Source organism: Crinia signifera, chromosome 6 (assembly GCF_055691185.1).
Source record: "Crinia signifera chromosome 6, ASM5569118v1, whole genome shotgun sequence".
In the NCBI taxonomy this organism is placed as follows: domain Eukaryota; kingdom Metazoa; phylum Chordata; class Amphibia; order Anura; family Myobatrachidae; genus Crinia; species Crinia signifera.
In genome coordinates this window covers 119,967,864-119,993,084 of record NC_139222.1, presented here as the reverse complement: position 1 = coordinate 119,993,084, position 25,221 = coordinate 119,967,864, and the positions used below count along the sequence as shown (strand labels likewise).

The 25,221-nt window shown below is 42.3% G+C and overlaps 1 protein-coding gene across 5 annotated transcripts in view; it reads left to right on the top strand.

The window, feature by feature from the left end:
• Positions 1-24,899, top strand: part of LOC146007043 (uncharacterized) — a 120,287-nt gene extending 95,388 nt beyond the window's left edge. For 3 of the 5 annotated variants that reach the window (XR_014444213.1, XR_014444215.1, XR_014444214.1), the window contains 3 exons: positions 6,993-7,076; positions 13,094-13,269; positions 24,072-24,899. Coding sequence is in view for 1 of the 5 variants with exons in the window: in XM_083145436.1 (XP_083001562.1) it covers positions 6,993-7,076; positions 24,072-24,086 (99 nt within the window). In the remaining 4 variants the exon portion in view is untranslated. Of the gene's footprint in view, positions 1-6,378; positions 6,425-6,992; positions 7,077-13,093; positions 13,270-24,071 lie in introns of all 5 variants that reach the window. The other 2 variants (XR_014444216.1, XM_083145436.1) reach the window with 2 other exon arrangements.
• The last annotated feature ends 322 nt before the right edge of the window (positions 24,900-25,221 follow it).

The following is a 25,221-nucleotide window of genomic DNA, read 5'->3' as shown; positions in this document are numbered from 1 at the left end:
AGAAATTTTGAAATTTCACCTACACTTTGTTTTAATTCCTGTGAAACACCTAAAGGGTTAACAAACTTCCAAAATGCTGTTTTGAATACTGTGAGGGGTGCAGTTTTTGAAATGGCATCATTTATGGGGGTGTCTCACATACAAGTCCCTCAAAGTCACATCAGAACTGAACTGGTCCCTAAAAAAATCAGTGTTTGAAATTTTCTTGAAAATTTGAGAATTTGCTATTCATATTGTAAGCCTCCTAGTGTCCAAAAAAATTAAAAGGAAGTTGAAATAATGATGGAAACATAAAGTAGACATATGGTCTATGTTAGTTATTAACTATTTTGAGTGGTATGATTATTTGTCTCACAAGCAGAAAATTTAACATTTTGCAAATTGCTAAATTTTCCATTTTTTCACGATATTTTGGTATTTTTCACAAAAAAACACAGACTGTATCGACCCAAATTTACCACTAACTTGAAGTACAATGTGTCACGAGAAAACAATCTCAAAATCACTGGGATAAGTAAAAGCAAAAAAAAGTTATCACCACTTAAGTGAGACATGTCAGATTTGAAAAAAAGGGCTCTGTCATGAAGGCACAAACTGGCTCTGTCATGAAGGGGTTAAAAGAGCCACAGGTGGAGCTAATTATTTCACTTGTGATTCTGTGAGAAAAACTGCAAAACATGCACTGTATGGGGTCCTGAGGACTGACTTTGAGAATCTGTATTTTACACTGATAGGCAATTTGACTACATTACCCAACAGTTACTGGTGCCTTGTATTTCTGTAGTGCAGCTTTGAAACTTATAGGTAATTCAGTATGTAACAAATTAGAATAATCCTCCACTCCTCCTGCCAAAGGTCTTCCTCCCACAACAAAAGGGCACTAATTAATTAAACCAATGGTGAGAGGACAATCTATCCAACACTGATTCATAATAATTTCCCTCTTTGTTTTTTACAGAATTTAAACTACTTGTAAAAACTAAAGAGGGAAATTATTATGAATCAGTGTTGGATAGATTGTCCTCTCACCATTGGTTTAATTGATTAGTGCCCTTTTGTTGTGGGAGGAAGTCCTTTGGCAGGAGGAGTGGACTTATGGGGGTATTCTAATTTTTTCGGTCCCCGTGCATTCGCACCGGGGTCCAGTGTTTTGCATCTGTGCATGCGCACAAACTCTGGACTGAAACCAGGATTAAAGAACTGGTTGCAAGAACACAGAGTTTTTTTTTTTTTTTGTGGGAGAGTAGACATCTTTACTGTTATCCAATGTTTATTTATAGTTTTAAGAGGGATAGGCTGATTTCCACATTAAAATACTTCCCCACAGTTATTACCAGAAAAATGATTGTGCCTGACTTTTTGATTATCGTATATCAAGAGAATCGTGAGTTTGCATGCCCTTGGCAATTTAAAAAGTGTGTGATAGCCGCTAAAAAATTTGCAGCAAAAATCTTGAGCTTAATTGGATGTGCCCTTTGTCTATAAGAGAGTCTGTAAGAAACAAAGTCAGAAATGTATTCGGAGTACTTTTTTCCCAGTAGATTTATTTGGCTATATGTGAATTCTAGACATTTGGAAAAATCAGCCTCCATTTCTACAAAGTAGACTGAATGACCAGGGAACAAGTAATAGTAACCAGGAAGTAGTCTAAAGAAAAACAAAAAATTTAATAAAAAGCAATCAAACTGGTAAAGTAGAAGATGACTATACTAAAAGGACAAACTGCTTTCAAGAAGTATGGTTTAAGATGATGTTCTGGCCAGAATCAAATATGTTGGCAAAGGCATTAACATTTTTGGAAATGGACAAATTGGGCAGGGGATTTGCCAAGATCATTCACAAAGGTTTCCAGTTGCCACATACTGCATAAGGTAAAGGCCCCCATACACTAACGGAATGGGCTGAGAAATCGGCCCAAATTGGGTGATGTGCCCACAGGTTTGATGCGTGGTCCTGTATGCATCTGACCTGTCGGAGGTTGGCCCGGCATGCAGGCAATTAAAAGGACAACAAGTAAAAGGACAACATGTGATGGATCGCATTTGACCCTGCCGCCCGGAAAGGTCCCGGGTGGCTAGTGAGGGGATCGGCTGGGCGTACACTGCTGCGAGAAATCCCAGTAGTGTATGCCCAGATTAAGAGTTTAATAAAGAGAAGAACCTGCATATTTATTGTGGTGTACCTTATACAAGGTATACTTTCCTTAATTTACCATATGTATATGAAACTGAAGAAGTTGAAAAAAATAATATTACTCTACCTATACAATTGAATTTACTCTTTGGTTAATTGCATTTAATAAAGTGTAGGTATGACTTTTGCCTTGATCCACACATAGGAGATTATGTACTAAACCTTGGAGAATGGTAAAGATATATATCATTACAAACTACACCAAAATCCCCTGATAGTTAGCCAAGTGTCTGTGGTGGCTGGTGCAAAAACCCTGAAGGATGAAAATAAGAAATGTGAGCATATAAATTACGATGGTTGCGTTTGTGAGACATTTATCCGAGAAGCTATGCTGAGAGCATTTCACTGATGTTTGAAAGATTCTTGACAAATTGGTCAGAGCAGCCGTTTAGTTTTGTGCGAGTGGAGTCTGATATTCTGCTGTTTCTAGAGTAGGGATGTGAATAATTTCTCCCAAGGTTCCCTTTTATATGTTAATGTCTTGCTGGTTACAAGATTGTATGCTGCCAGCTCAGTTTATTGTGTGCTGAAACATCGTCACCTCTATATACAGTATAATCCTTTTTTTTTTTAATATTTACATTCAATTTGTTCAATTGAGACTTTATCTATGAATCCTCTTGTTGGCAGTGTGTAGTGTACATAATATGATATAAATGTAACTTTCTGCATGATGTTAGCAATGCAGTGGTTAAGTGATCCATATATAAAGGGTGAATCACAGTGGAGGAAGGTCCTCCCTCTACTCTTTACATCTACTGGTGCTATTTTTAGATCATAATGTTGCCTTTGATACAGTACATCATTCTATTAGATTTAAGATTGGAGGATAAATGCAATTTCTATGAAGATAAGTAATGACTGGATTTTTGCATAACTGCATGGTAGGTCACACTGGCAACTTAGAGAAGGGCTCTCCTCATTCAATAGCGCACACAGCTAATTGTCCCAGACAGTTCAGTGTCCTTTTACATCGTTTTACAATCAATTTAAAAGCCATCAAATGAACAGTCTAATGAGTTCCAGTAGTTGAAACAATAAAATAAATGACGCTAAGGGGAAATAGTCAGTGACATCCATGTATTGTTTCTAAGATTTAAGATTCATCAGATTTTGTCAATAAACATTAAAATGTACCTTAAAAACCCAATGTCTCGCACAGGGGGCGGCAAAAAACAAAATCCAAGATTTTAAAGGTTAACAAAAAAGTAACAGTAAATGCTAGTAAAAATTTGAATAAATAGTCTAAATGTGTATGGATAACAGTTTATTTTCAATTGGTTTTGAATATGATATCATCCCGATGATGGACTTCATTTGCGATATACATTTCCTAGTCCATTTCAGAAGATCTTCATCACTCAGCGAGTAATTTCCAGTGTTACTACAATTAGTGTAGCAGCCTTCTGTTCATTAAATGTTCTTAGTCAATGTTTGTAGACCTCAGTTATTATATGGGCTCATAATAAAAAGTCACAAGGGGCAGGCTGTGATGAATGTGCAGGCCACCATACATTAATGCGTAACAAGTCCAACTGCCCTGGAAACAGTTCTCGCATAACTTCCATTGACCTTCTCACAATATGAGCAGTTATTCCATCACATCTAGTTTTCCAAGTTCACAGAGTTTTCAAGAATTTCCGCAGCATCTACATATACCAATGGAAAGCTACTGTAATCATTTGGCCTTACTCCTCAAAAAAGAAAGAGCCATAAACACCAAATTCTGTAACAGACCACCAAACAGCGACATGTTGGCTGTGTAGGGGCCTTTATCATTAAGTGATAAAGATTGTTTTCTGCCTAGTAATGAAAATTACAATATATACATATATATATATATATATATATATATATATATATATATATATATATATATATATATATATATATATATATGGAAAAAAAGGGGGGGATCAGAGTGCGCTAGTATACAATCAATACAGCTTTGAAAATTAGATATTTAATCTAAAATATAAAATGTACAAATATACATAATGTACAGAAATAAAACAAACCCTTAATAAGGTATCACAGGTACACAAATGGTGAACAGAGATAAATAATAATTGCTCAGATCAGGAGTTCTTGATCACATATAGGTGGCCCAACCCGTTTCGTCATATCATGACATCATCAGGGGCAAATATTGCAATCGGCAGTAACAACAGATTGGGAATTATTTCGGACAGCTTTCACAGGAGGAGTGTATTCACAATAAGGTAAGAGGGCCTTTTATAAAATTGAGGTGCTCTATCACTTTAAATTTCTCATTCGGATGATGAGTCAATGATTAGGGCCCATTACTTCTCATAAGTGGCCATATCCCTTGTATTAGAGTAACACTGGTAGCTTCATTTGGTCTCTGCAGACCCGATGTATGGTTCTTTTAAGAACCACAGAAATATTCCCAGTAACGTCTCTTAATTGGAATATAAATTGGTATATTCACTACTAAGTCAGGAATAGATCAGGAGGCAATTGTCACCTTCTGGAGATGTGCTCTGGTTCAGGACTCTTTGTGATATATGGTTGTGGGGGACGGCGGCACTCGCAAAATGAAGACACAGGAGACCACTTTCTTACAACGTTTTGGGGCTGTGTTGCCCCTTTATCAAGTGCAAAAAACCAACCAAACAATCGTGCAAAACAAGCATAAATATCTGCAGCCTTCCTGTCAGTCCTCCCTGCTCAGCTTCCCCTGGGCCAGGGGCAAACGCAGGATTTTCAGAAGGGGGTTTCCAGAGGGGCGGAGCAAAGTACAGAGATGGACACTTAGGTGACCCAGTATATGTTTTGATGTCCCGCGGGTGGTAGGGGGTATTATATCAACCGCTCAGCATGTAGGGCCTGGATCAGTAATTTCCACTAATTACCCCTTTACTGCACAGATGGTGGGAGATGGGGTGGGAGAAGGGGGCATTGGGCTGAATGAACGGGTCCTGATACATAACTTCCAGGGTGGTAGAGGATGTTTATTATGCAGAGGAGGGGTGTATAGTGGAGTGGGCTTATTATTCATAATTTTCTGGTGGGAGGACAACTTGCTTGACTGCAGATATCTCCAGTTCCCGGAAATAGATTTCTTAGATTTTAATGGAATTAAAAACTAGAGAATCCCACCTACCAAATGGTAGTGGGGACGAGGGGATCAGAGTTCAGGAGGCAGAGCAATCTGCCAAGGAGTATATAAAACTACATACCAGGTGTGTGGAGCTGGAGCAGTAACCAGCTGCTTGAAGGCTGATATCTCTGGTTCTGGGAACAGTAGATACAAGCTTCTAGTGTCCTTCAAAGAGGGAGAGTCCTAGCTTTTGGAATATATCCTCAGAAAAACTCTATGTCAGACAGAACCTGAAATATCTGACTGGGAAGAGCAATGAACAGGCTTGGATGGGGACCACTGCTTTGAAGTCAGATATCTCCGGTTCCCAAGGTCCGATTTTAAAAATTCTTGTACCCTTGGAAAGAGGGGACCCTCAGCTTTCAGACAATGGCCCTGGGGGGGTTTCTGGGTACTCGGAAACCCCCCCTGCGTGCGCTACTGCCCTGGGCGTCTAATGATGACGTCACTGGAGTCTGCTAGGCTGGGATACCGAGAGGTCCCGCCCCCCTTGTGTGTAAACAATATCTGTAACGAAAAGAAATACATCAAAAACATAACATAACATACACTTGTGCACTTGTGCATACACTTGTGCATTAAGAGACGTCCTTGACATCAATTCAGGCTGCTTTTGAATGAATCTGCAGCAATGTGGCATTGTGCCGTGGAGGTGCAATACTCTGCAGGAACCGGCAGGCAGCCAATAAAGCCGCCCCCTCCAGCTCCGGCAGGACATCGCCTCCACTCCAAAAGTGCTAAGTGCATACTAAGACCCATCGATCCAGTTAAAAAACATAGAAAAAAAACAGTCATGTGCAAAACATAATCATGTGACTGATGTGCTGACATAAACACAAACACATACATTTAAAAACCTGCTGACAGTTACAAGCACTTCTCTGGGGGGCTTGTTATTATAATGGGTGGCCTGTTGGCCATACCCCTACTTTCTGTTCTATTTGGGAACCACTGACATCGTATTTGTGAAAATGTCGACATCAAAGGTCGACACTCTACCCGAATCAAATGTGTTGACATTATCTAAATTTAACAAAAAAATTTATTTTTTTAATCATTAGACGCCTAGGGGAAGCTGAGCAGGGAGGACTGACAGGAAGGCTGCAGGTATTTTTGCTTGTTTTGCACGTTTGTTTGGTTGTATATTTTATATATATAGATATAGAAGAACATAGGCGGCACTTGGGCGTCTTGGAGAAGAAAGAGACCACACACAGGTTCAAGATCTTTCGAGATTTAATCCTGATGACGAGATTAAATCTCGAAAGATCTTGAACCTGTGTGTGGTCTCTTTCTTCTCCAAGACGCCCAAGTGCCGCTTATGTTCTTCTATACATATGCCAGCCTGGAAACAGCCTGTTGCTAAGGAAGGCACAGGGTGCTATTTTGTCTATCAAGCAGTGGAGTGCCGGCTTTTTCTTCTGAATATATATATATATATATATATATATAAAATTAGAGATGAGCGGTTCGTAATATTTTTACATTATTTTTCTTTGTTCACTTCTTCACACTTTTAAATTCTTTAAACATTCTTTGTTTAAAAAAAGATTTAATAGATTTCATTCCATATGGTTGTTTCCACATTGGTAATTAAACATATGGGCAGTCGGGCTTGTGTTAAAAAGAGCAGGCTGTCCATTCATATTAATCATAGGATTATTTTTCACTACAGACGCGTTGCTGCGGCAACGGTCCATCAGGCGTCCAGAAGTCCGCAACCTGGACATACATTGATGGTACTGCACTATTTAACGAGGTGAGTGTACACAATTTCTTTATTTAAGCTGTTTTGATAAAATCCCGGAGGGGTTGAAACGTCAAAAAACACTAAGTTGTTTGGCTACGAGTGGTTTGTCCTTGTTCAAGTCCTGAGTGCCGCGGCCAGCTGATATATATATATATATATATATATATATTAGAGATGAGCGGTTCGGATTCCATCCAAATCGCAGGCACTCACGTCAATCCATGGCACAGAGCTGCCGGGGTGCCAATACAAACATTAAATATGACAGCAGAATATGTCACACCCATGGTCTTGGCAAACAAAAGGAACACAGCACACAGCTGGTGGTCGACGTTTCGGAAGCCAAGTTACTTCCTTTTTCAAGACAAAGTATTGCACTTTTTTGCCTTGAAAAAGGAAGTAAATTGGCTTCCAAAACGTTGAACATCAACTGTGTGCTGTGTTCTTTTGTTCGACTGCGGGAGTGCCATATTCTGCTGATATATATCTATATCTATATACACACTCCAATCGACGGCTGCAACGGACTCACTTGTAAATAAAACAGTTCACGCACGGCTTAATGTCAGCAACGTTTCAATGTGTGTTACATTGTCATCAGGCTTAACCAGTAATAGTAAATGCATACCTTATATACACCAGTGTCTCCTCAGTGCGAACAGCATTTCCGGGCACGGGACTGCACTCCCGGCCCGCCAACGCGAAACTGACGTCATCAGGCAATACCCGTTGTCAGGGACGCCTAGCGACGCTCAATAGTGACATATTAACATAGCAACCACCACCACCAATACAAAACTGCATCTGAAAAAAAAGAAAGAATTGCGCTATAAATACAATATAGATTTGAACAACAATATACGCGTTAAGTATCAATATACATCATACATTATGATTAGTATATGTTAAAAGCAACTCAAAGAGAGCTGATCATTGAGACCGTATGGAGCTAAGGATTTTAATTTATGGATCCACTGGCTCTCCTTTCTAAGTAATGCTGATCCCCTGTCACCACCTCGCCTCAGCGGGGGGACATAATCTATCATACGGTATCTGATAGATGCCAGAGAATGTTTCCTGAGAACGAAATGACGGGCGACAGCTTGATCACTGTCACCCGTTTCCAAGGCCAGTTTAATGGAGGATCTGTGGGCAGCCATACGTTCGCGGAACGTCCGTTCCGTCTTGCCCACATATGACATGACACACGGACAAATTATCTGGTACACTAGGTACCGCATTTTACATGTCAGATGGTACCTGATCTCGTACATTTTTCCGGATAATGGGTGGGGGAATTTGTCACCCTTAATCAAAAAACCACAAGTCGTGCAACCGCAAGGGAAGCATCCATTTTTAGGCTGTAAAAAATGTTGGGGTCTAGTAGGTTTTGACATATCGGTATGTACCAAATAGTCGCGTAAATTCCTGCTGCGTTTATAGCAGATCAGGAATCTGGTATCACTGAGACCCAATGTCTCATCTGTGCTTACCATTGGCCAGTTGCGCTTAATTACTGCTCCTGTGCTCTTACTACAAGGATTAAATACAGTAACCCACGGAAAAAATTTTTTCTGTACTTTCGTTTGTTTCTTTAACAGATCGTTTCTATTTAAATGCAATGCTTTGTTTTTAGCTTCCATTAGCAATTGTCTGGGATAACCACGTTGTTCAAATTTGCTAACCATTACATCTATCTGTTTGATAGCAGTTGTATGGTCACTGTTAATTCTCATAACCCGCAGAAACTGGGAATATGGTAGTCCAGCCTTAAGCGGGGTAGGGTGAAAGCTGCTATATAACAGTAAATTGTTCCGATCTGTTTCTTTTGTGAAGAGTGTAGTCGACACTGTGTCGTCACTCCTCACAATTTTTACGTCCAAATATGATACCTCTTCCTTGCTCATGTGGAAGGTGAATTTAATGGGACTAGGGCCTGCATTGTGTGTGCCCAATAGTTCTTTAAATTCCATTTCAGACCCCCTCCACATGATCAGGAGGTCGTCGATGAACCTTTTATAGAAAAAAATTTTTGAGGCCACATCTGGGTTTGAAAAAAACACGGCCTCCTCCACCATGAACATAAAGATATTAGCGTACGATGGGGCCACAGGGGACCCCATCGCACACCCACTGACCTGTAGGAAAAAATCTTTCGAATAAGCAAAGTAATTTTTGCAAAGGATCGTCTCTAATAATTTTAAGGATTAAATTAATATCAGGACCAACATACAAAGGATGATCAGTGAGGAACCTTCTCACATCCTGTACACCTGCCCCATGAGGGATCGAGGTGTACAGACTGCTGACATCCACTGTGCACATTAATACATCTTCTGGAATTGAAGGAAGCTGTAATAATTGAGACAACAAATCTGTAGTGTCCAACAGATAATACTTGTGTGCTTGTACACACGGTTGGAACAGTTCATCCAAATATGTCGAGACCATTTGAAATAACGACCCTCTCGCCGCTATAATTGGTCGACCTGGGGGTTTTAAAGGGTTCTTGTGGATCTTGGGGATTAAATAGTGCCCGGAAATGCTGTTTGCACTGAGGAGACACTGGTGTATATAAGGTATGCATTTACTATTACTGGTTAAGCCTGATGACAATGTAACACACATTGAAACGTTGCTGACAGTAAGCCGTGTGTGAAGTGTTTTATTTACAAGTGAGTCCGTTGCAGCCGTCGATTGGAGTGTGTATTTATCCCAGGAAGGGAAGACTGAGCTCCGGACCCCAGTACTGGTTTACAGCATAGAGTGCCGGCCGGCAGCCAATATATATGGAGACATCGCCTATGTGAAAGGTGAAGTACTCGTGGCAGGGCACCTATTACTAAGAAATGTTTTACAAGATTCAAGTTGGTGTCATCAACTGAGGTGGAAACAGCGATCATTTATTGCTGGACATTGTACCTTTGTTTATAAAGGTTTTTAGGTGAAGGCACTTTATGCACTTTATGGGACTGTCGTTTGATGTACAATTGAAAGATTGCTGGTCTAGTGCGAGCTGAGATGGCGACCCCTGTTACTGCTGCTACTGGAGGCATTGACCTCTCCTATCTGGATTACCCTGTGGGTGAACTGTTGACCTTTTCAGAATCAGAAGCTGACGCCATTCTTGACAAAGACTGCTTGAATGAGCAAGCTGGTAAAACACCCTGTGAAGGGTTATACAGAGACCTATGGAGAATGTACCGCAAAGAGGTTGATTACAAATGCCATAGTGTTTCACTCAGCGATTACTATAGGGCCAAAAAAATACCCCGTGGCCTAAGGGTAAAGAATTGCCCAACCATCGGGAGGAATGACCCTTCTTTTTGTAGAAGATGGGTCGCTATCTTAAATAAGTGCTCCTTAGACTTGGTTTTATTGATCATTGAGCACTCTAACAAAGAGCTGGCAACCGTAAAAGAAAAGATCACTGCTTTTGAAGCTTTGCACAAGCCGACATTACTGGAAGACAAAGATACAGACTGGTTTAACAAATTGAACCAGCAAGTGGCAAATTATCGTCGTGACCTCATAAGGTTCAAGCAAGAAAAATTCAGCAAGGTAGAGGCTGATTACGAACACCACACAGTCTATCAGTGGTTGGGGAATAAACAGCATGATAACAAAAAAACATTTTTCCGCCGTGGTAGAAGATTTGCTCGCCAGACGTCCGTAATTTATAATCTATCCTCCTACACTTTGTCATCTAGTGAAGGGAAACTATTATCGAAGGGACTCTCTTTTGTGCCAACTAGCAAACATGATCCACTTAGGCACCAAGTGGAACTACATGAATTACAGAAAAAACTACGCATCAAAGAGTTCTTTACAAAAAATCCTCCTATCAACATAGAACCTGATCCAATACCACCTCAAGTCCGCAAGTTACTTCCAAAATCCAAGTTCGATCCACCATCCTCAAACCCCACAATAAAAACATTTATGCGGGTCATGGAACAGGCGACTCCTTCCATGGGTGAAAAGAAATCATCCTACAATCGAGAAAATTTATCGGGTGAAGAATGGACAGCTTTGGAGAAGTTATCTACGAATGATCAGTTAATATTCCGCTCCGCGGATAAAGGAGGTGCGTTGGTTATCATGGATGTGCAAGATTACGAGGGGGAAATGGTGAGCCAATTGAATGATGAAAAGACTTATCGCAAATTACCGGGCGACCCAACTACTAAGTTCACAAAGGAACTAAAGATCATATTGGACACAGCGGTATCTAAAAACATCATTCATAAGAAATTAGCTAAGGCTTTGATCCCTGAGTTCCCTAAGGTCCCTCTAATCTATTTAATCCCCAAGATCCACAAGAACCCTTTAAAACCCCCAGGTCGACCAATTATAGCGGCGAGAGGGTCGTTATTTCAAATGGTCTCGACTTATTTGGATGAACTGTTCCAACCGTGTGTACAAGCACACAAGTATTATCTGTTGGACACTACAGACTTGTTGTCTCAATTATTACATCTTCCTTCAATTCCAGAAGATTTATGGATGTGCACAGTGGATGTCAGCAGTCTGTACACCTCGATCCCTCATGGGGCAGGTGTACAGGCTGTGAGAAGGTTCCTCACTGATCATCCTTTGTATGTTGGTCCTGATATTAATTTAATCCTTGAATTATTAGAGACGATCCTTTGCAAAAATTACTTTGCTTATTCGAAAGATTTTTTCCTACAGGTCAGTGGGTGTGCGATGGGGTCCCCTGTGGCCCCATCGTACGCTAATATCTTTATGTTCATGGTGGAGGAGGCCGTGTTTTTTTCAAACCCAGATGTGGCCTCAAAATTTTTTTTCTATAAAAGGTTCATCGACGACCTCCTGATCATGTGGAGGGGGTCTGAAATGGAATTCAAAGAACTATTGGGCACACACAATGCAGGCCCTAGTCCCATTAAATTCACCTTCCACATGAGCAAAGAAGAGGTATCATATTTGGACGTAAAAATTGTGAGGAGTGACGACACAGTGTCGACTACACTCTTCACAAAAGAAACAGATCGGAACAATTTACTGTTATATAGCAGCTTTCACCCTACCCCGCTTAAGGCTGGACTACCATATTCCCAGTTTCTGCGGGTTATGAGAATTAACAGTGACCATACAACTGCTATCAAACAGATAGATGTAATGGTTAGCAAATTTGAACAACGTGGTTATCCCAGACAATTGCTAATGGAAGCTAAAAACAGAGCATTGCATTTAAATAGAAACGATCTGTTAAAGAAACAAACGAAAGTACAGAAATTTTTTTTTCCGTGGGTTACTGTATTTAATCCTTGTAGTAAGTGCACAGGAGCAGTAATTAAGCGCAACTGGCCAATGGTAAGCACAGATGAGACATTGGGTCTCAGTGATACCAGATTCCTGAACTGCTATAAACGCAGCAGGAATTTACGCGACTATTTGGTACATACCGATATGTCAAAACCTACTAGACACCAACATTTTTTACAGCCTAAAAATGGATGCTTCCCTTGCGGTTGCACGACTTGTGGTTTTTTGATTAAGGGTGACAAATTCCCCCACCCATTATCCGGAAAAATGTACGAGATCAGGTACCATCTGACATGTAAAATGCGGTACCTAGTGTACCAGATAATTTGTCCGTGTGGCATGTCATATGTGGGCAAGACGGAACGGACGTTCCGCGAACGTATGGCTGCCCACAGATCCTCCATTAAACTGGCCTTGGAAACGGGTGACAGTGATCAACCTGTCGCCCATCATTTCGTTCTCAGGAAACATTCTCTGGCATCTATCAGATACCGTATGATAGATTATGTCCCCCCGCTGAGGCGAGGTGGTGACAGGGGATCAGCATTACTTAGAAAGGAGAGCCAGTGGATCCATAGATTAAAATCCTTAGCTCCATACGGTCTCAATGATCAGCTCTCTTTGAGTTGCTTTTAACATATACTAATCATAATGTATGATGTATATTGATACTTAACGCGTATATTGTTGTTCAAATCTATATTGTATTTATAGCGCAATTCTTTCTTTTTTTTCAGATGCGGTTTTGTATTGGTGGTGGTGGTTGCTACGTTAATATGTCACTATTGAGCGTCGCAAGGCGTCCCTGACAACGGGTATTGCCTGATGACGTCAGTTTCGCGTTGGCGGGCCGGGAGTGCAGTCCCGTGCCCGGAAATGCTGTTTGCACTGAGGAGACACTGGTGTATATAAGGTATGCATTTACTATTACTGGTTAAGCCTGATGACAATGTAACACACATTGAAACGTTGCTGACAGTAAGCCGTGCGTGAAGTGTTTTATTTACAAGTGAGTCCGTTGCAGCCGTCGATTGGAGTGTGTATTTATCCCAGGAAGGGAAGACTGAGCTCCGGACCCCAGTACTGGTTTACAGCATAGAGTGCCGACCGGCAGCCAATATCTATATTTATATATATATATATATATATATATATAGATATATATCTATATATATATCTATATATATATATATATAGATATATATATATATAGATATAGATATTTATATATATAGATATATATTCTTCCATCATATACTGTAGACGGAGCAATTTTTATTGTGATATTTGTCTAATTTCTATTACACTACTTAACTTTACTACCCATTTTACCTACAAAATGTAAGAGATCAGCAGTGGCTGCTACCTGTGAGTAGGAGGGGTCTGTCACTGACCATGTCACCGGGTTTAAGCTGGTCGCTGCTCCTGGATCTCTGCTGGTCCTTGCTGCTGGGTCTCCACCGCTCCCTGCTGCCAGGGTTCCTGCAACTGTAAAATACAGTTGCCGGGCCCTGTACATGCACAGTACCAGAGGCGGTAATGAGCATGCGCAAAAGCTTGGCTTCTATGTGCTGCGTCAGTACTTCACCCTGGTCTTATAAAGAGTAATTTCCTTCCTACAGTATCATCCTCTTCACTCACTACCTGCTACTTGACCACATTCCTCCAACCTCTTCTGATACCATCTAAAGCATGCTCAAACATTCCCACTGCATCAATTTATCTCTCACCTCTTCTGGCATCTCTCTGTCATCATTCATTCAGATCCTCCAATATTAATAAACACTCTTCTAAAATTACCCTTTGTCATCTACTTTCCCATCTCTCTTTTACCTTTTGGCAATCCAGTTATCTATTTCTATTCTTTTTGACCTAATGGTCTCTTTTTACAATATTGACCAACCTGCACTCCAACAAACCCTCCACTACTTTGGGCTTCATAAGTCATCGGTTTCCTGGTTTGAATCCGAATTGTGCAACTGTTTGTTTTCATTGATAGGGTATTCTGTAGATCTGTCTTGGGACCTTTGGGCTTAACTGTAGCAAAAGGTAAAATGTGGAGTCATTAATACTTTCTCATGGAGTAGATAGTAAAAGGTAGTAAACACTACTAGTATAGAAGGGAAACCACTGGACTTAAGTTATGCTAGGGTATGGCATTGTAACAGGTGAGGTCAACCTTGAACTTTCTTAAGTCAAAAAATTAACCTCGTATTGGCTAGCAGGCAGATGCATCTTTTAAGAGGAGGAGGCCAGTGCACTCAGACTCCACTGCGCATGCACAGATCACCGGAAAAATGTCTGCTGCTCAATTTTTTTTGCAGTGGTCTTACCGTGGGATTTCAGAGGGTAGATGTTTCCAAAATGGGTGCAGTGTGCGTGGTGTGGGCCCTTTGGGAGTCAAGGGTCCATGTGCACCTCTCACACTGCACCCATTATAGATACGCCACTGCTAGCAGGACATGAACTCTTTATAAGAACTCTGGAGCCTTTCCTAGTACTGAAACTGTAGTCAAAATTCACATCAAATAACACATGATTGATAATTATTGCAACCAGCAGCAGGGATCTTGCTCTGACCTACAACTGGAACATGGATCTGAAACAATGAAAACCTTGATCAAAGAATTCAGGACAGCCCTGGAACCACATGCTGATCACAGCCCTGGAATAAGCTCCTGTAACACTTAGAACCAGATGTAAGTACTCAGAGCAGGAAGACCTGTCACTAACTGAATAGTGTACATTTTAGCCTGCACGGACACCCAATGTTGAGGGCCAGAGAAAGTGGTGAGCCCAGACTCACAAGTGGGAGCAGTGACAGGTGGTGCTCACGGTGTTAGCTGATAATGCAGAAAACAGGTATTAGCCTCAGCATAGGACACTGGAGATAATGAATAGTGGTAACTGGATACCACAGGTGCAAATATTGGAATCCATGGAAAATACAGAGGTCATAGCAGTGTACAGTAGGGATGTGCGAGTTCATATTGGGGAATCCGAACATCGCCAATCTGAACTCACGCTCTAAGACCATTCTGGAATTCCCACCCAGAGAGTGCGGGTATCCGGACCTCGCGAGATCCCGCCATCGGATGAGTGAAAATTAATGTAATTGAGGTTAATAATAGCGTAAGAGAAAAAAAAATCCAGCGATTCTTATGGTTTTTTTTTTTTAGAACACGAAACATAAATCACTGAAGGGTGGTGTTTTGGAACAGATCTGCCACTGCATTGAGTAATGGATGCGGGATCCATTTCGGCAAAAGAATTTTGGAATGGATCCGGCATCAATTGAATATATACCTATATCTCCAAAGACATTGCAGTGCAGTAACTGATTAGACTAATTTATTTATGTGTTAGATTGGATTGAAGTTTGATTAACCCAGTCATTCGAGACTCAAGCAGGTACGGAGCTTGGGAGCTAACCTCTTCATCCCTGCAAGTGACTACTGTGCATGGATTTCTGCTTGATCTGTGATTAGACTCGTAGCTTTTGTGTAGCACTCACTCCAAAGAAACCTGATTACATGGAGCTCAGAATGGCTTACAGATTGAAAAGATAAAGGAAAAAACAAATGGATAGGGATATAGAAAGGAAGGCAGGGATCGTGTAACTGCCTACAAGTACCAGGACAGGTGGAGCACTGTAGCGTACCTTTCCTAAGCAGTGCGGTAAATAAGGATTGTGTGCGTGTATTTTTCCATAGTGCATTATTAGGGATTTTGATCAGGGTCACTTTTGATCAATATTTAGCAATTTAAAAATATGACAATTTGTAGCTATGTTCTCAGCTTTAAAAACACACATTTAGTATTTAAAATGAAAATGAAAAATCATCTATTAATAAATGCGTGATTTAGCCCAGCATGTACAATTGCAATACATCATGAACAGTATCATCATACACAAACACAGCTAAGGATTGCTGGGGTCAGTAGTGCCATATGAAAAAGGCTGCAGTGGCACTTAAATATTAGCATAGGGTTATTATTTTCTAAGGGGAGGTATCCAAGAAAATTTGGTTCTCCATACCAGTAGTGTTTTCTTCCTTGAAGCCAAGAAAGATCCCAGGAAGCAGGGTGTAAAGTGGTTCTGGAGCAGTGGGGGAACTAATTTCCCTCTGCCACCTAATTACCCCCTCCCCATTACCGCATTGCCAGGACCAATGATAGGCCTACTATCACACCACTATATTCAGATCAGGACAGCTACTTACATCAAATGTGGTGACCGCACCATGCTCAACTGTGTGCTTATGGCACAGCCACCCTCTCCACTCCCAGGTCGGGATGTGATAAAGGGAAAATGTGTACAAAAGCTCATTTATGGGCTCTAACTGTATTTTTGATGCTCATGCGTCCCTCTGCACATGAGCATCAGAAATACGGTTAGAACCCATAAATCCTGGGGAGGGAAACTCAGAAGTGGAGCGACTGGCGTTAATCGAAAAGGGCATCTCTTATTGGGAGTGTTGTTCTTTGCTATACTTTGCATGTGATAGTATATAGTATATACAGTATGCCAATAGTATGAATGGGATGTGAGGCAGGATGTACCGCAATTGGTTAGAACATCCCACCACCACCTCACACTGCCTTCTTCTGCCATCCCATGCCTTCCGCTGTAACACACATCCGCTCCTTGTCACTTTCTAACTCTCTTTGTCACCCACTGCATCTCCCTATCACCCACTGCCTCTACAGTTACCCACTGTCTCACCAGTTGACCTCTGCATCACCCTGCCATATGCTGCCTCTCCGCTGCTAAGGCTGGATGTTACTAGTTCCAAGGGATCCCAGTTTGTGAATTTACCTTCTTACATAAAGGCCCCCATACATTTGTGCAATTTGGACCCGATTTCACCTGATTCCAATTAGGGATGTGCACCAGCCACTTTTCACGTTTTGGGTTCTGATTACCTTCAGGTTTTGGGTTCTAATGGGTTTTGCCAAAACACTAACTATGATAAGCGACACAAGTGGGCGGCACAAACACTAAACTGATACGGCAGACTTGGCTCACCCCTGGACTGATACGGCAAACTCAGCATCACCCCTGGACTAATACAGCACACTTGGCAGCACCCTATGAATTATACGACAGACTTGGCTCACCCCTGGACTGATACAGCACACTTAGCAGTACCCCATGAATTATACAGAAGACTTGGCAGCGATCCATGAATTATATGCATACCTCCCAACTGTCACGATTTTAGAGGGACAGTCCCGATTTTCGGGTCCTGTCCCGCTGTCCCACCCGCGGCAGGCATTGTCCCGCTGCGGGGGGGTGACAGTTGGGAGACCCCCAATCTAGTAGAATAGACGCTGTGCGCATGCGCACAGCGTCTATTCTCGTATGAAAATGAGGTTGCTGCTAATTAGCATAAGCCGCGCCCTCATTTGCATACGCCCCGCCCCCTTTTCGGGCGCTTCGCCGCGCGAGTGTCCCTATTTCATACGGACAGAAGTTGGGAGGTATGTATATGACACATTTGGCTCACCCCAGGATTTATGCGTCACACATGCGGGCACCCCTGACCTGATACAGCACACATGAAATTATACGGCACAGATGGCGGCACCCATGGACTGATATGGCACACATGGCGGCAGGCATGGAATTATACGGCAGACATGGCGACACTCCATGTCCATTAATTTAATAACATACACGACAATATCATCTGTTTCAATAAGTATAAAAAAATAACATATATTTTTTAACACACATAACAAGATAAAACTTAGCGTACAAACCCTGCCATTCCTCCCTCACATCCATATCCGAGTCCTTTCCCCGGTATCCCCACTATATAATATCTTCCCTATACTAACCCTAGTATATTTAACCTACGTATGACACATGATGCACAGTTTTGACAATTACATACGCCATTTATTTCTATTGGGGCTATAAGCTACATCGCTCTTTTTTATTTTTTTTTGCTTATAAAATTATATAGTGTATAAACATATATTGTGTATAAACATATATTCTGTGCATAATATTCTTTTATGTATTCTGTATTAATAAGTGTAGTGCAAGTTTTAACACTCTTAGTTTAATTTTAGTGTGTGGTATTATCATTGATATTTACCCCTTTCACAATTGTTACATATATCTTTGTTTATTTAAAACAATTAATTATATAGTTCATAATTCCGTGATTAAAAACTTTGGTACTTGTTTCCTAGCACGGCGCCCGCGATTTTGATTGTATTGATCAGGTAGGAAAAATCGCGTTGATCGCATCGCATGCCAACCATCAAATTGCATGCGATGGACGCGATTTTTACATTGGAATCAATGTAAAATGGTCCCTGAGACCCAATTTTACATTGATTTCAATGTAAAAAGCCCCAAAACCCCCCATTTTAATAGGAACCCCCCCCCCCCCTAATGGGTGAAATGGCCCTCCATTGTTAACACCACCCCACTATTGACGCCAACCGAAGCGTGGTGAGTGCAGCGAGCCCGCGAGGGGCGGCGGTACACGTCCTCCGACCTTTTCATACCCCCACTATCCACGTCGGCGTGGAGTTAATCATAAAAAAGTGTGGCGAGGGGACGCGCATAACTTCACACTTATACGCGTCCCCTCGCTGCGCTCACCACGCTTCTGGCTTGGTGGCTCGCTGCGCTCGCCACACTTTAAAAAATCAACTCCACGCCGACGTGGATAGTGGGGGTATGAAAAGGTCGGAGGACGCGTACCGCCGCCTCTTGCGGGCTCGCTGCGCTCGCCACGCTTCGGGTTGGCGTCAATAGTCAGGTGGCGTTAACAATGGGGGGCATTAACCATACTTTATAACCATATACAATGAGAAATTGGCCATATTGGCCCATTTCCCATTGTTCCCTATGTAAAATCGCGTTGATCGCGTCGATCGCATCGCGGGCCATTATAATGGCCCGCGACCGACGCGATCAACGCGATTTTAACTTTAAAAATCATTTAACATTATTCTCTATGGGAAAATCGCGTTGATCGCGTCAGTGGCATCGCGGCCCATTATAATGGCCCGAGATGGACGCGATCAACGCGATTTTCTCTTTTACCAGCAAATAAACTGCTGATTGACATAAAATGGGTCCATTGCATCGATCGCATGCCTTAAGCACGGGCACCGTGCTAGGAAACAAGTACCAAAACTTTTATTCTTTTAATAAAAAAAAAAGAGCAGCACACCTGGAATAATACAGCAGACTTTAGTAACACCACTTGAATTATATGGCACTCTTGGCTCACCCCTACAGCACATTTAACAGCCCTTGCCGTAAAAAAAAACACCTTTTTTTATTTTCATAAAAAAAGGGCTGGTCTGATACAGGACACATGGGGGCACCCCTGGACTGAGACGGGACAAATGGGGGCACCTGATATGGGACACTGGCCACCCCTGGAATTATACGGCACGCATGCGGGCACCACAGGACTGATACGGGACACTGGGCAGCACAGCTGAACTGATATGGCACACTTAACTCCCCTTGCAGGTTAAGGGGGAAAAAACACTTTTTTTATTTAAATAAAAAAAACTTTTTTTTCAGAGAGCCCCCCTTAAATGTCCCCCACAGTAGTCCCATATAACAGCCCCCTTTAGTAGTAGCCCAGTGGCGTAACTATAAATTGTGCTCCCCCCTGCCAAAAACGTTCCTGGCGCCCACCCCACCTCAGAGTGTCATGTCCGCTAGCCCGTAGTGTGGCTAGCGGATGTGTGGGAGGCCGATTTCGCTACTGGCGCACGTGACGCTGTGCCGAAGGTTTCTGAAAGCACCAGCAATCGAGACATTAGGCAAACTGCATCTTATTTTAGATGTAGGTATTTGTGTACTATTAAAAGTGTTACCTTTCACTTAAATTGACTGCACCCCTGGACTGACTACTATGGACAATCTGCAAATTTGAAAGTTTCAATATATGTATGTAATTATGTAAATATACATATAATATACACACACACAAATAATATGGCTTTGGAAAAGTTAAAAGCACACTTGCAGCTGCTTACTGTAAATATCCAGGTGAGAAAGGGTTACATCTGTTGGCTCCCACAGTGCAGCAGCATGTAGAGGCCGGGGGAGGTCCCAGTAATCAGAGTGTCCAGACGGATAAGAGTTCCTTCCCTGCCTCATAGACATAGCAGGAGAAGCCTGCTGTACTTTCTGCCAGCCTGTGCGGACAGACATTTAGGGCAGGGTGTATGTGCATAAACCTCTCCGCTGTCCGTCCAGCCTGTGCTTCTGGCAGGGGGAGGGAGGGACAGTCAGACGAGATAAGCTGGTGGACAGGGCTTCAGGGCAGGAAGCAGCTCCGGAGGGAAGGAGACTCTCGTCTCAGCCCCTGTTTAAGGCAGGCAGGTGAGCTCCTCAGTCCCACACTGACATCCACGGCTCCCTCCCTCCTCCCAGTCCCTTCTGCTTTATGTCTTCCAGCCACTGCCCAGTGCCCTCAGTCAGGCACAGTGCAGGCTGTGCAGCCTAGTACTGAGCACCGAGAAACTAGGACACAGAGGGGAGCGCCGAGCTGCTGCTGACCGGTGCTTCCCTTCTAGTTGGGATTCGGGACTTTAGCAGTCGGAGACAGCAGCTGTCAATCACATGGCAGCAAGGAACCGGGAGCGTCGCGCTGCACTGCCTTTCCCTGCAGCAGCGAAGCACAGCTTGTTTTACACTTCGCCCTGCACGCAGTCCCAGTCGGCTGGCTCCCCCAAGCCACCGCGGTGGCTGCCTCACTATTGTTACGCCACTGTAGTAGCCTTAGTAATGCCCCCTTAGTAGCTGTAACCTGAACAGTTTTCCACTTAGTAGTTCCCCTTTAGTAGATGTACAAAAGTTCCTGCACCATTAGTTCCCCCTTAGTAAATGTACCTTTAGATTCCAAACTTTTACAGTTGTCCCCCTTGAGCAGCCCCACTCAGTTTATGCAGCCACTATTTGGTCCCCCATTAGTTGCCCCACCTTAGTATATCCCCCCACAGTGGTTTTTTGTCCCTCATAGGTTTTACTTCTGTGCAGACACCACGGCCACATCCGTGCTGTCTGACTTCTACATGCAGAATGAAGATGGCGCCAGAGCCGGACCTTTTATAGAGATCCGAATCCGATGAAGGTTGATGACGTTTTGGCCTCAATTTGGACTCCTGAAAATGGCGGGACCTGGCGGACTTATCGGATCCGGCCTTGTATAAGGTAAGTTTGTGTTGTTTCAGATCTCTAGGATCCAAACCCGCTCATCCCTAATTCCAATGGATCAGGCCGAGATTGGGCTCAAATCGGATGTGTCTGACATCTGATCTAATCTGATGTATGGTCCAGTGTGCATCGGGTCAGACCCAGAGATCATACGTGCTGTACGTATGATCTCCGTGTTGGACCCCTCCTGGCGGCAGGGAGTGGGTATCGCATGCAATCCCGGGTGGGTCCTGCACTGGAGGGTGATTGAATAGTGAAGTCACATAGTGTATGGGCACCTTAACACTGCTTTGTCATAAGATAGTTTAAATTTTTTGTAGTTCTGTAGGCAAAATGCTACATGCATTGCAGATACATACCCTCCAACATGACCCATTCCATTAGGTACACAATGCTCTGTTTCTGGACTTCCCTGCCAGTGGCAGTTACAGAGGTTGGGCTGCAGCACTGTGCAATATTGAAATAGGGGAGCCACACCTAATGCCACCTCAAACATGACTGTCCTGGACTCACTGGCAGTTGATGTGACCCCCGTCTTTGAATATTGGACTGTGCTGGAGTCCAACCTCTGTAACTGCCACTAGCAGGGAAGTCCAGCAACAGAGCATTTTGTACCTAATGGATTGGGTCAGGTTGGAGGGTATGCAGATACATCCCGCCACATATCACATGCATAGCAACATTTATTAATGTGTGTCCAGGGGCATAACTTCCAGAGACAATGGAGTCACCAGCCTCCGGGCACCAAGCCCTAAAGAGGCACCTGCTGGATCACAGCAGGGTCCAAGTGTGACCACAGCTCTTGCAAAGGAGCTTTTTTGGTGCATCTGCTGCAGAGTTAATTGGCTCTGTCCCAGAAGCGCTGCAATTGGGGAAAAGACGGCTCCTGTCTGGTACTTCTCAGCCTGTGCTGCAGCAACAGTGCACCCACCACTACTGCTGGATTGTGAGATTGGATGCTGATTAATACAGTAGACTGCTGAGTCTGACCCAAACCCACCTGCCGTTGTCACACTTTTTTTTAAAGGGGAGGGGGGCACCAAATTTCAACTTGCCCCTGGGCAACTTGGATGAACGTATGTCTCTGGATGTGTCCCATTAGTCCTTTACTATTTGATTCATTCCAATTCTCCCTTCAGATTTAAAATGGTTCCAGGTTCCCTTCAGATTTGATTCTTTCCAGCAGTCCATTCAAATTTAATTTGTCATGGTGGTTCTATCATTTGATTTTTATTCCTACCTACAGGTTACTGTGTATAAGCGGTTTTATCTGTAGCTATTTTATTCCTATTAAAGAGAAAACTGTAGCGTCTGAATACTTAAGAATAAGGGCTAAAGCATATTATTGTAATAATCAAAATACTGGGTAATCTCATGTGAACTGGGCTATTACGCTTGTAGAGGATTTGCACACAAACCCATAAGTAGCTCGGATCCACAGGAATTTACAAATGACTTTAACCCATTACTTATGAGGCACTTAAAAAAGAAGAATGTGTTAATAAAAATATGTACAATACTGGGCAATCTCAGCTTTAAAATATCTCCTTTCTCTGCCTCCAGCTGGCCACTGCTGGTTTCTTTTGTGTGATCCTGGGGGAATGAATATAGAGAGATTTGGACCAGTAAGCTGAAGATCTATAAGCTGGTTTATAGCTTGGGCTTCGTGTCGGTCTCAGGAGTGATGGAGAGGGAAATGGGAATCATTGTAAAGAACAACAACAGCAGAAAAACGGCATTATACAAGGAAACTCTGAGGCAATATATTTAAATCTCCAGTACAATAACGATTTTGTGAAAACTTGCATATTTTATATTAGAAGGAGTTTGAGTATTTTAATAGTGCTGAAGTACAGTACACAGAGCTTATATTGCCTGGGATTTAATGAGAGCCGATTTGGGTCTGATTTAGCAAAAGTTACACATTTTGCAAAGTCGGGCAATATAAAAGCTTCCAAGCTCATTAAAACTAGTCAGATACTTTCAGCTCCTAGTAGGAGCTGCAGGTAAATAGTCGGATTCAGATGTTTTGCCATTGTTAAACATATAACCAGGTCGATGTGAGATTAGAAATAATTTTTAAGAATGTTTAGTTGTTACAAATGTGCTCTACATTTGTACTTGTTCGTGAAATGAAATTGGTGAATAAAACTCACATTCTGTAGCTCTAATTATGTCCATCTTTATAGAGCTGTTTTGTATCCGACTTTCTATATCCTGGACGGCAACTGTTTTACTACTGTATATGGAGCATTCTGATTGGTCTTAAAAAATCGTACCCTTACAGGTCTATAAATACAGTGAGAAGGTGGATATGGTTTGCATTCGGAGCGTTAAAGACATACGCCATTACATTGGCTGAGTTCTGAAGAAAACTCGAACATTCTAACGTCCAACTTCAAACAACTTTTTCGTAGCCGCAAAAATCACCATAGATTTCAAAGTACTGTATTTTTTTTTTATGTATACCATCTACCTTTATTATAACAAAATTGTGTCTTTTCTTTTAGGTACGTCAATTGTAATACGTAATTGGCAACATCAGATTGCCAACAAGGCAACCTAATGCCTGGCTATATGAATGGAGCTAGCAGCTGAAGTATTTGGAAGATCTGACCCAATAAATGCTGGCTGCGACTGTGGCACACATCATTATTTTCTTTCCTTTCGTACTGCTGACACACATTTGGCAAACCAACCAACAGGTTGGTCATCAGCAGCAACTTAGACCTTGGTGTAAACCTCTGTTGAGACCAAGGTTCAGGGCTCCTGACATAGGTTGTTTTTTTATTGAACTTAAGTTAATTATGTTGAAACACATGTGCCAATTAGGTTTGTAATCAATATGGTCAGAAGGGTATTTAAACCCCACAAGACCAGAGCTCTGTACACCTTGATAAAGCCGCGATAACGGCGAAACGCGTTGGTGGACTCAAGGGAACGCATATATTCAGTCCCATCCTGTACCATTGCCCCTGCCATCATTGGGCTCCGGACCAGTCTCTCAAAATCTCTGCTGAAAGACCAACACTCACCATCCATTCCGACTAAGACGGATCACTTGGCTCTTTTCATCCGAACGGAGGTTCCCAATCCATCTGGGAGAGCCATCCCTTCATAACACCGCGGTACAGTTGGACTTACTACAGCACCATTTTCCTAATTGCTGGAAATACCAGAAATGGGCTTATAGTAGCCCCATAAGGCATTATAGGAACGGACCCCTCCAACACAGGACCCCGAGAATACGGTACCGTATGGACTGAAATTCATTACCAGTTCCCTTTGTCATCACAGACTTTTTATTCATTTTTTTTTCATGATACATCGTGTTTTAATGTCTACTTGTCTTTTTCATTAAATGTTATAGTTTTTCTTAACCTAAATTGGCACCATATTCATTGATTTATAACAATATCATTTATAATTTGATGCAATACAAATATGATTTTAATTATCCCGCATTATCTAGCGCAGTGTACCTCTTTTTCTCAAATTTAACATCCAATCTGATATGCAGTCCTGGTGGCAGGGAACGGGGTCGCATATATATCTATGAATGGTACATTGTGCTGTGTGTGCGAGCAATCTGCCGACCACTCATACACTTGCTCAGGAGCCGACAGTCATTTTCTGCTCAACTGCGCAGGCACATGTAAG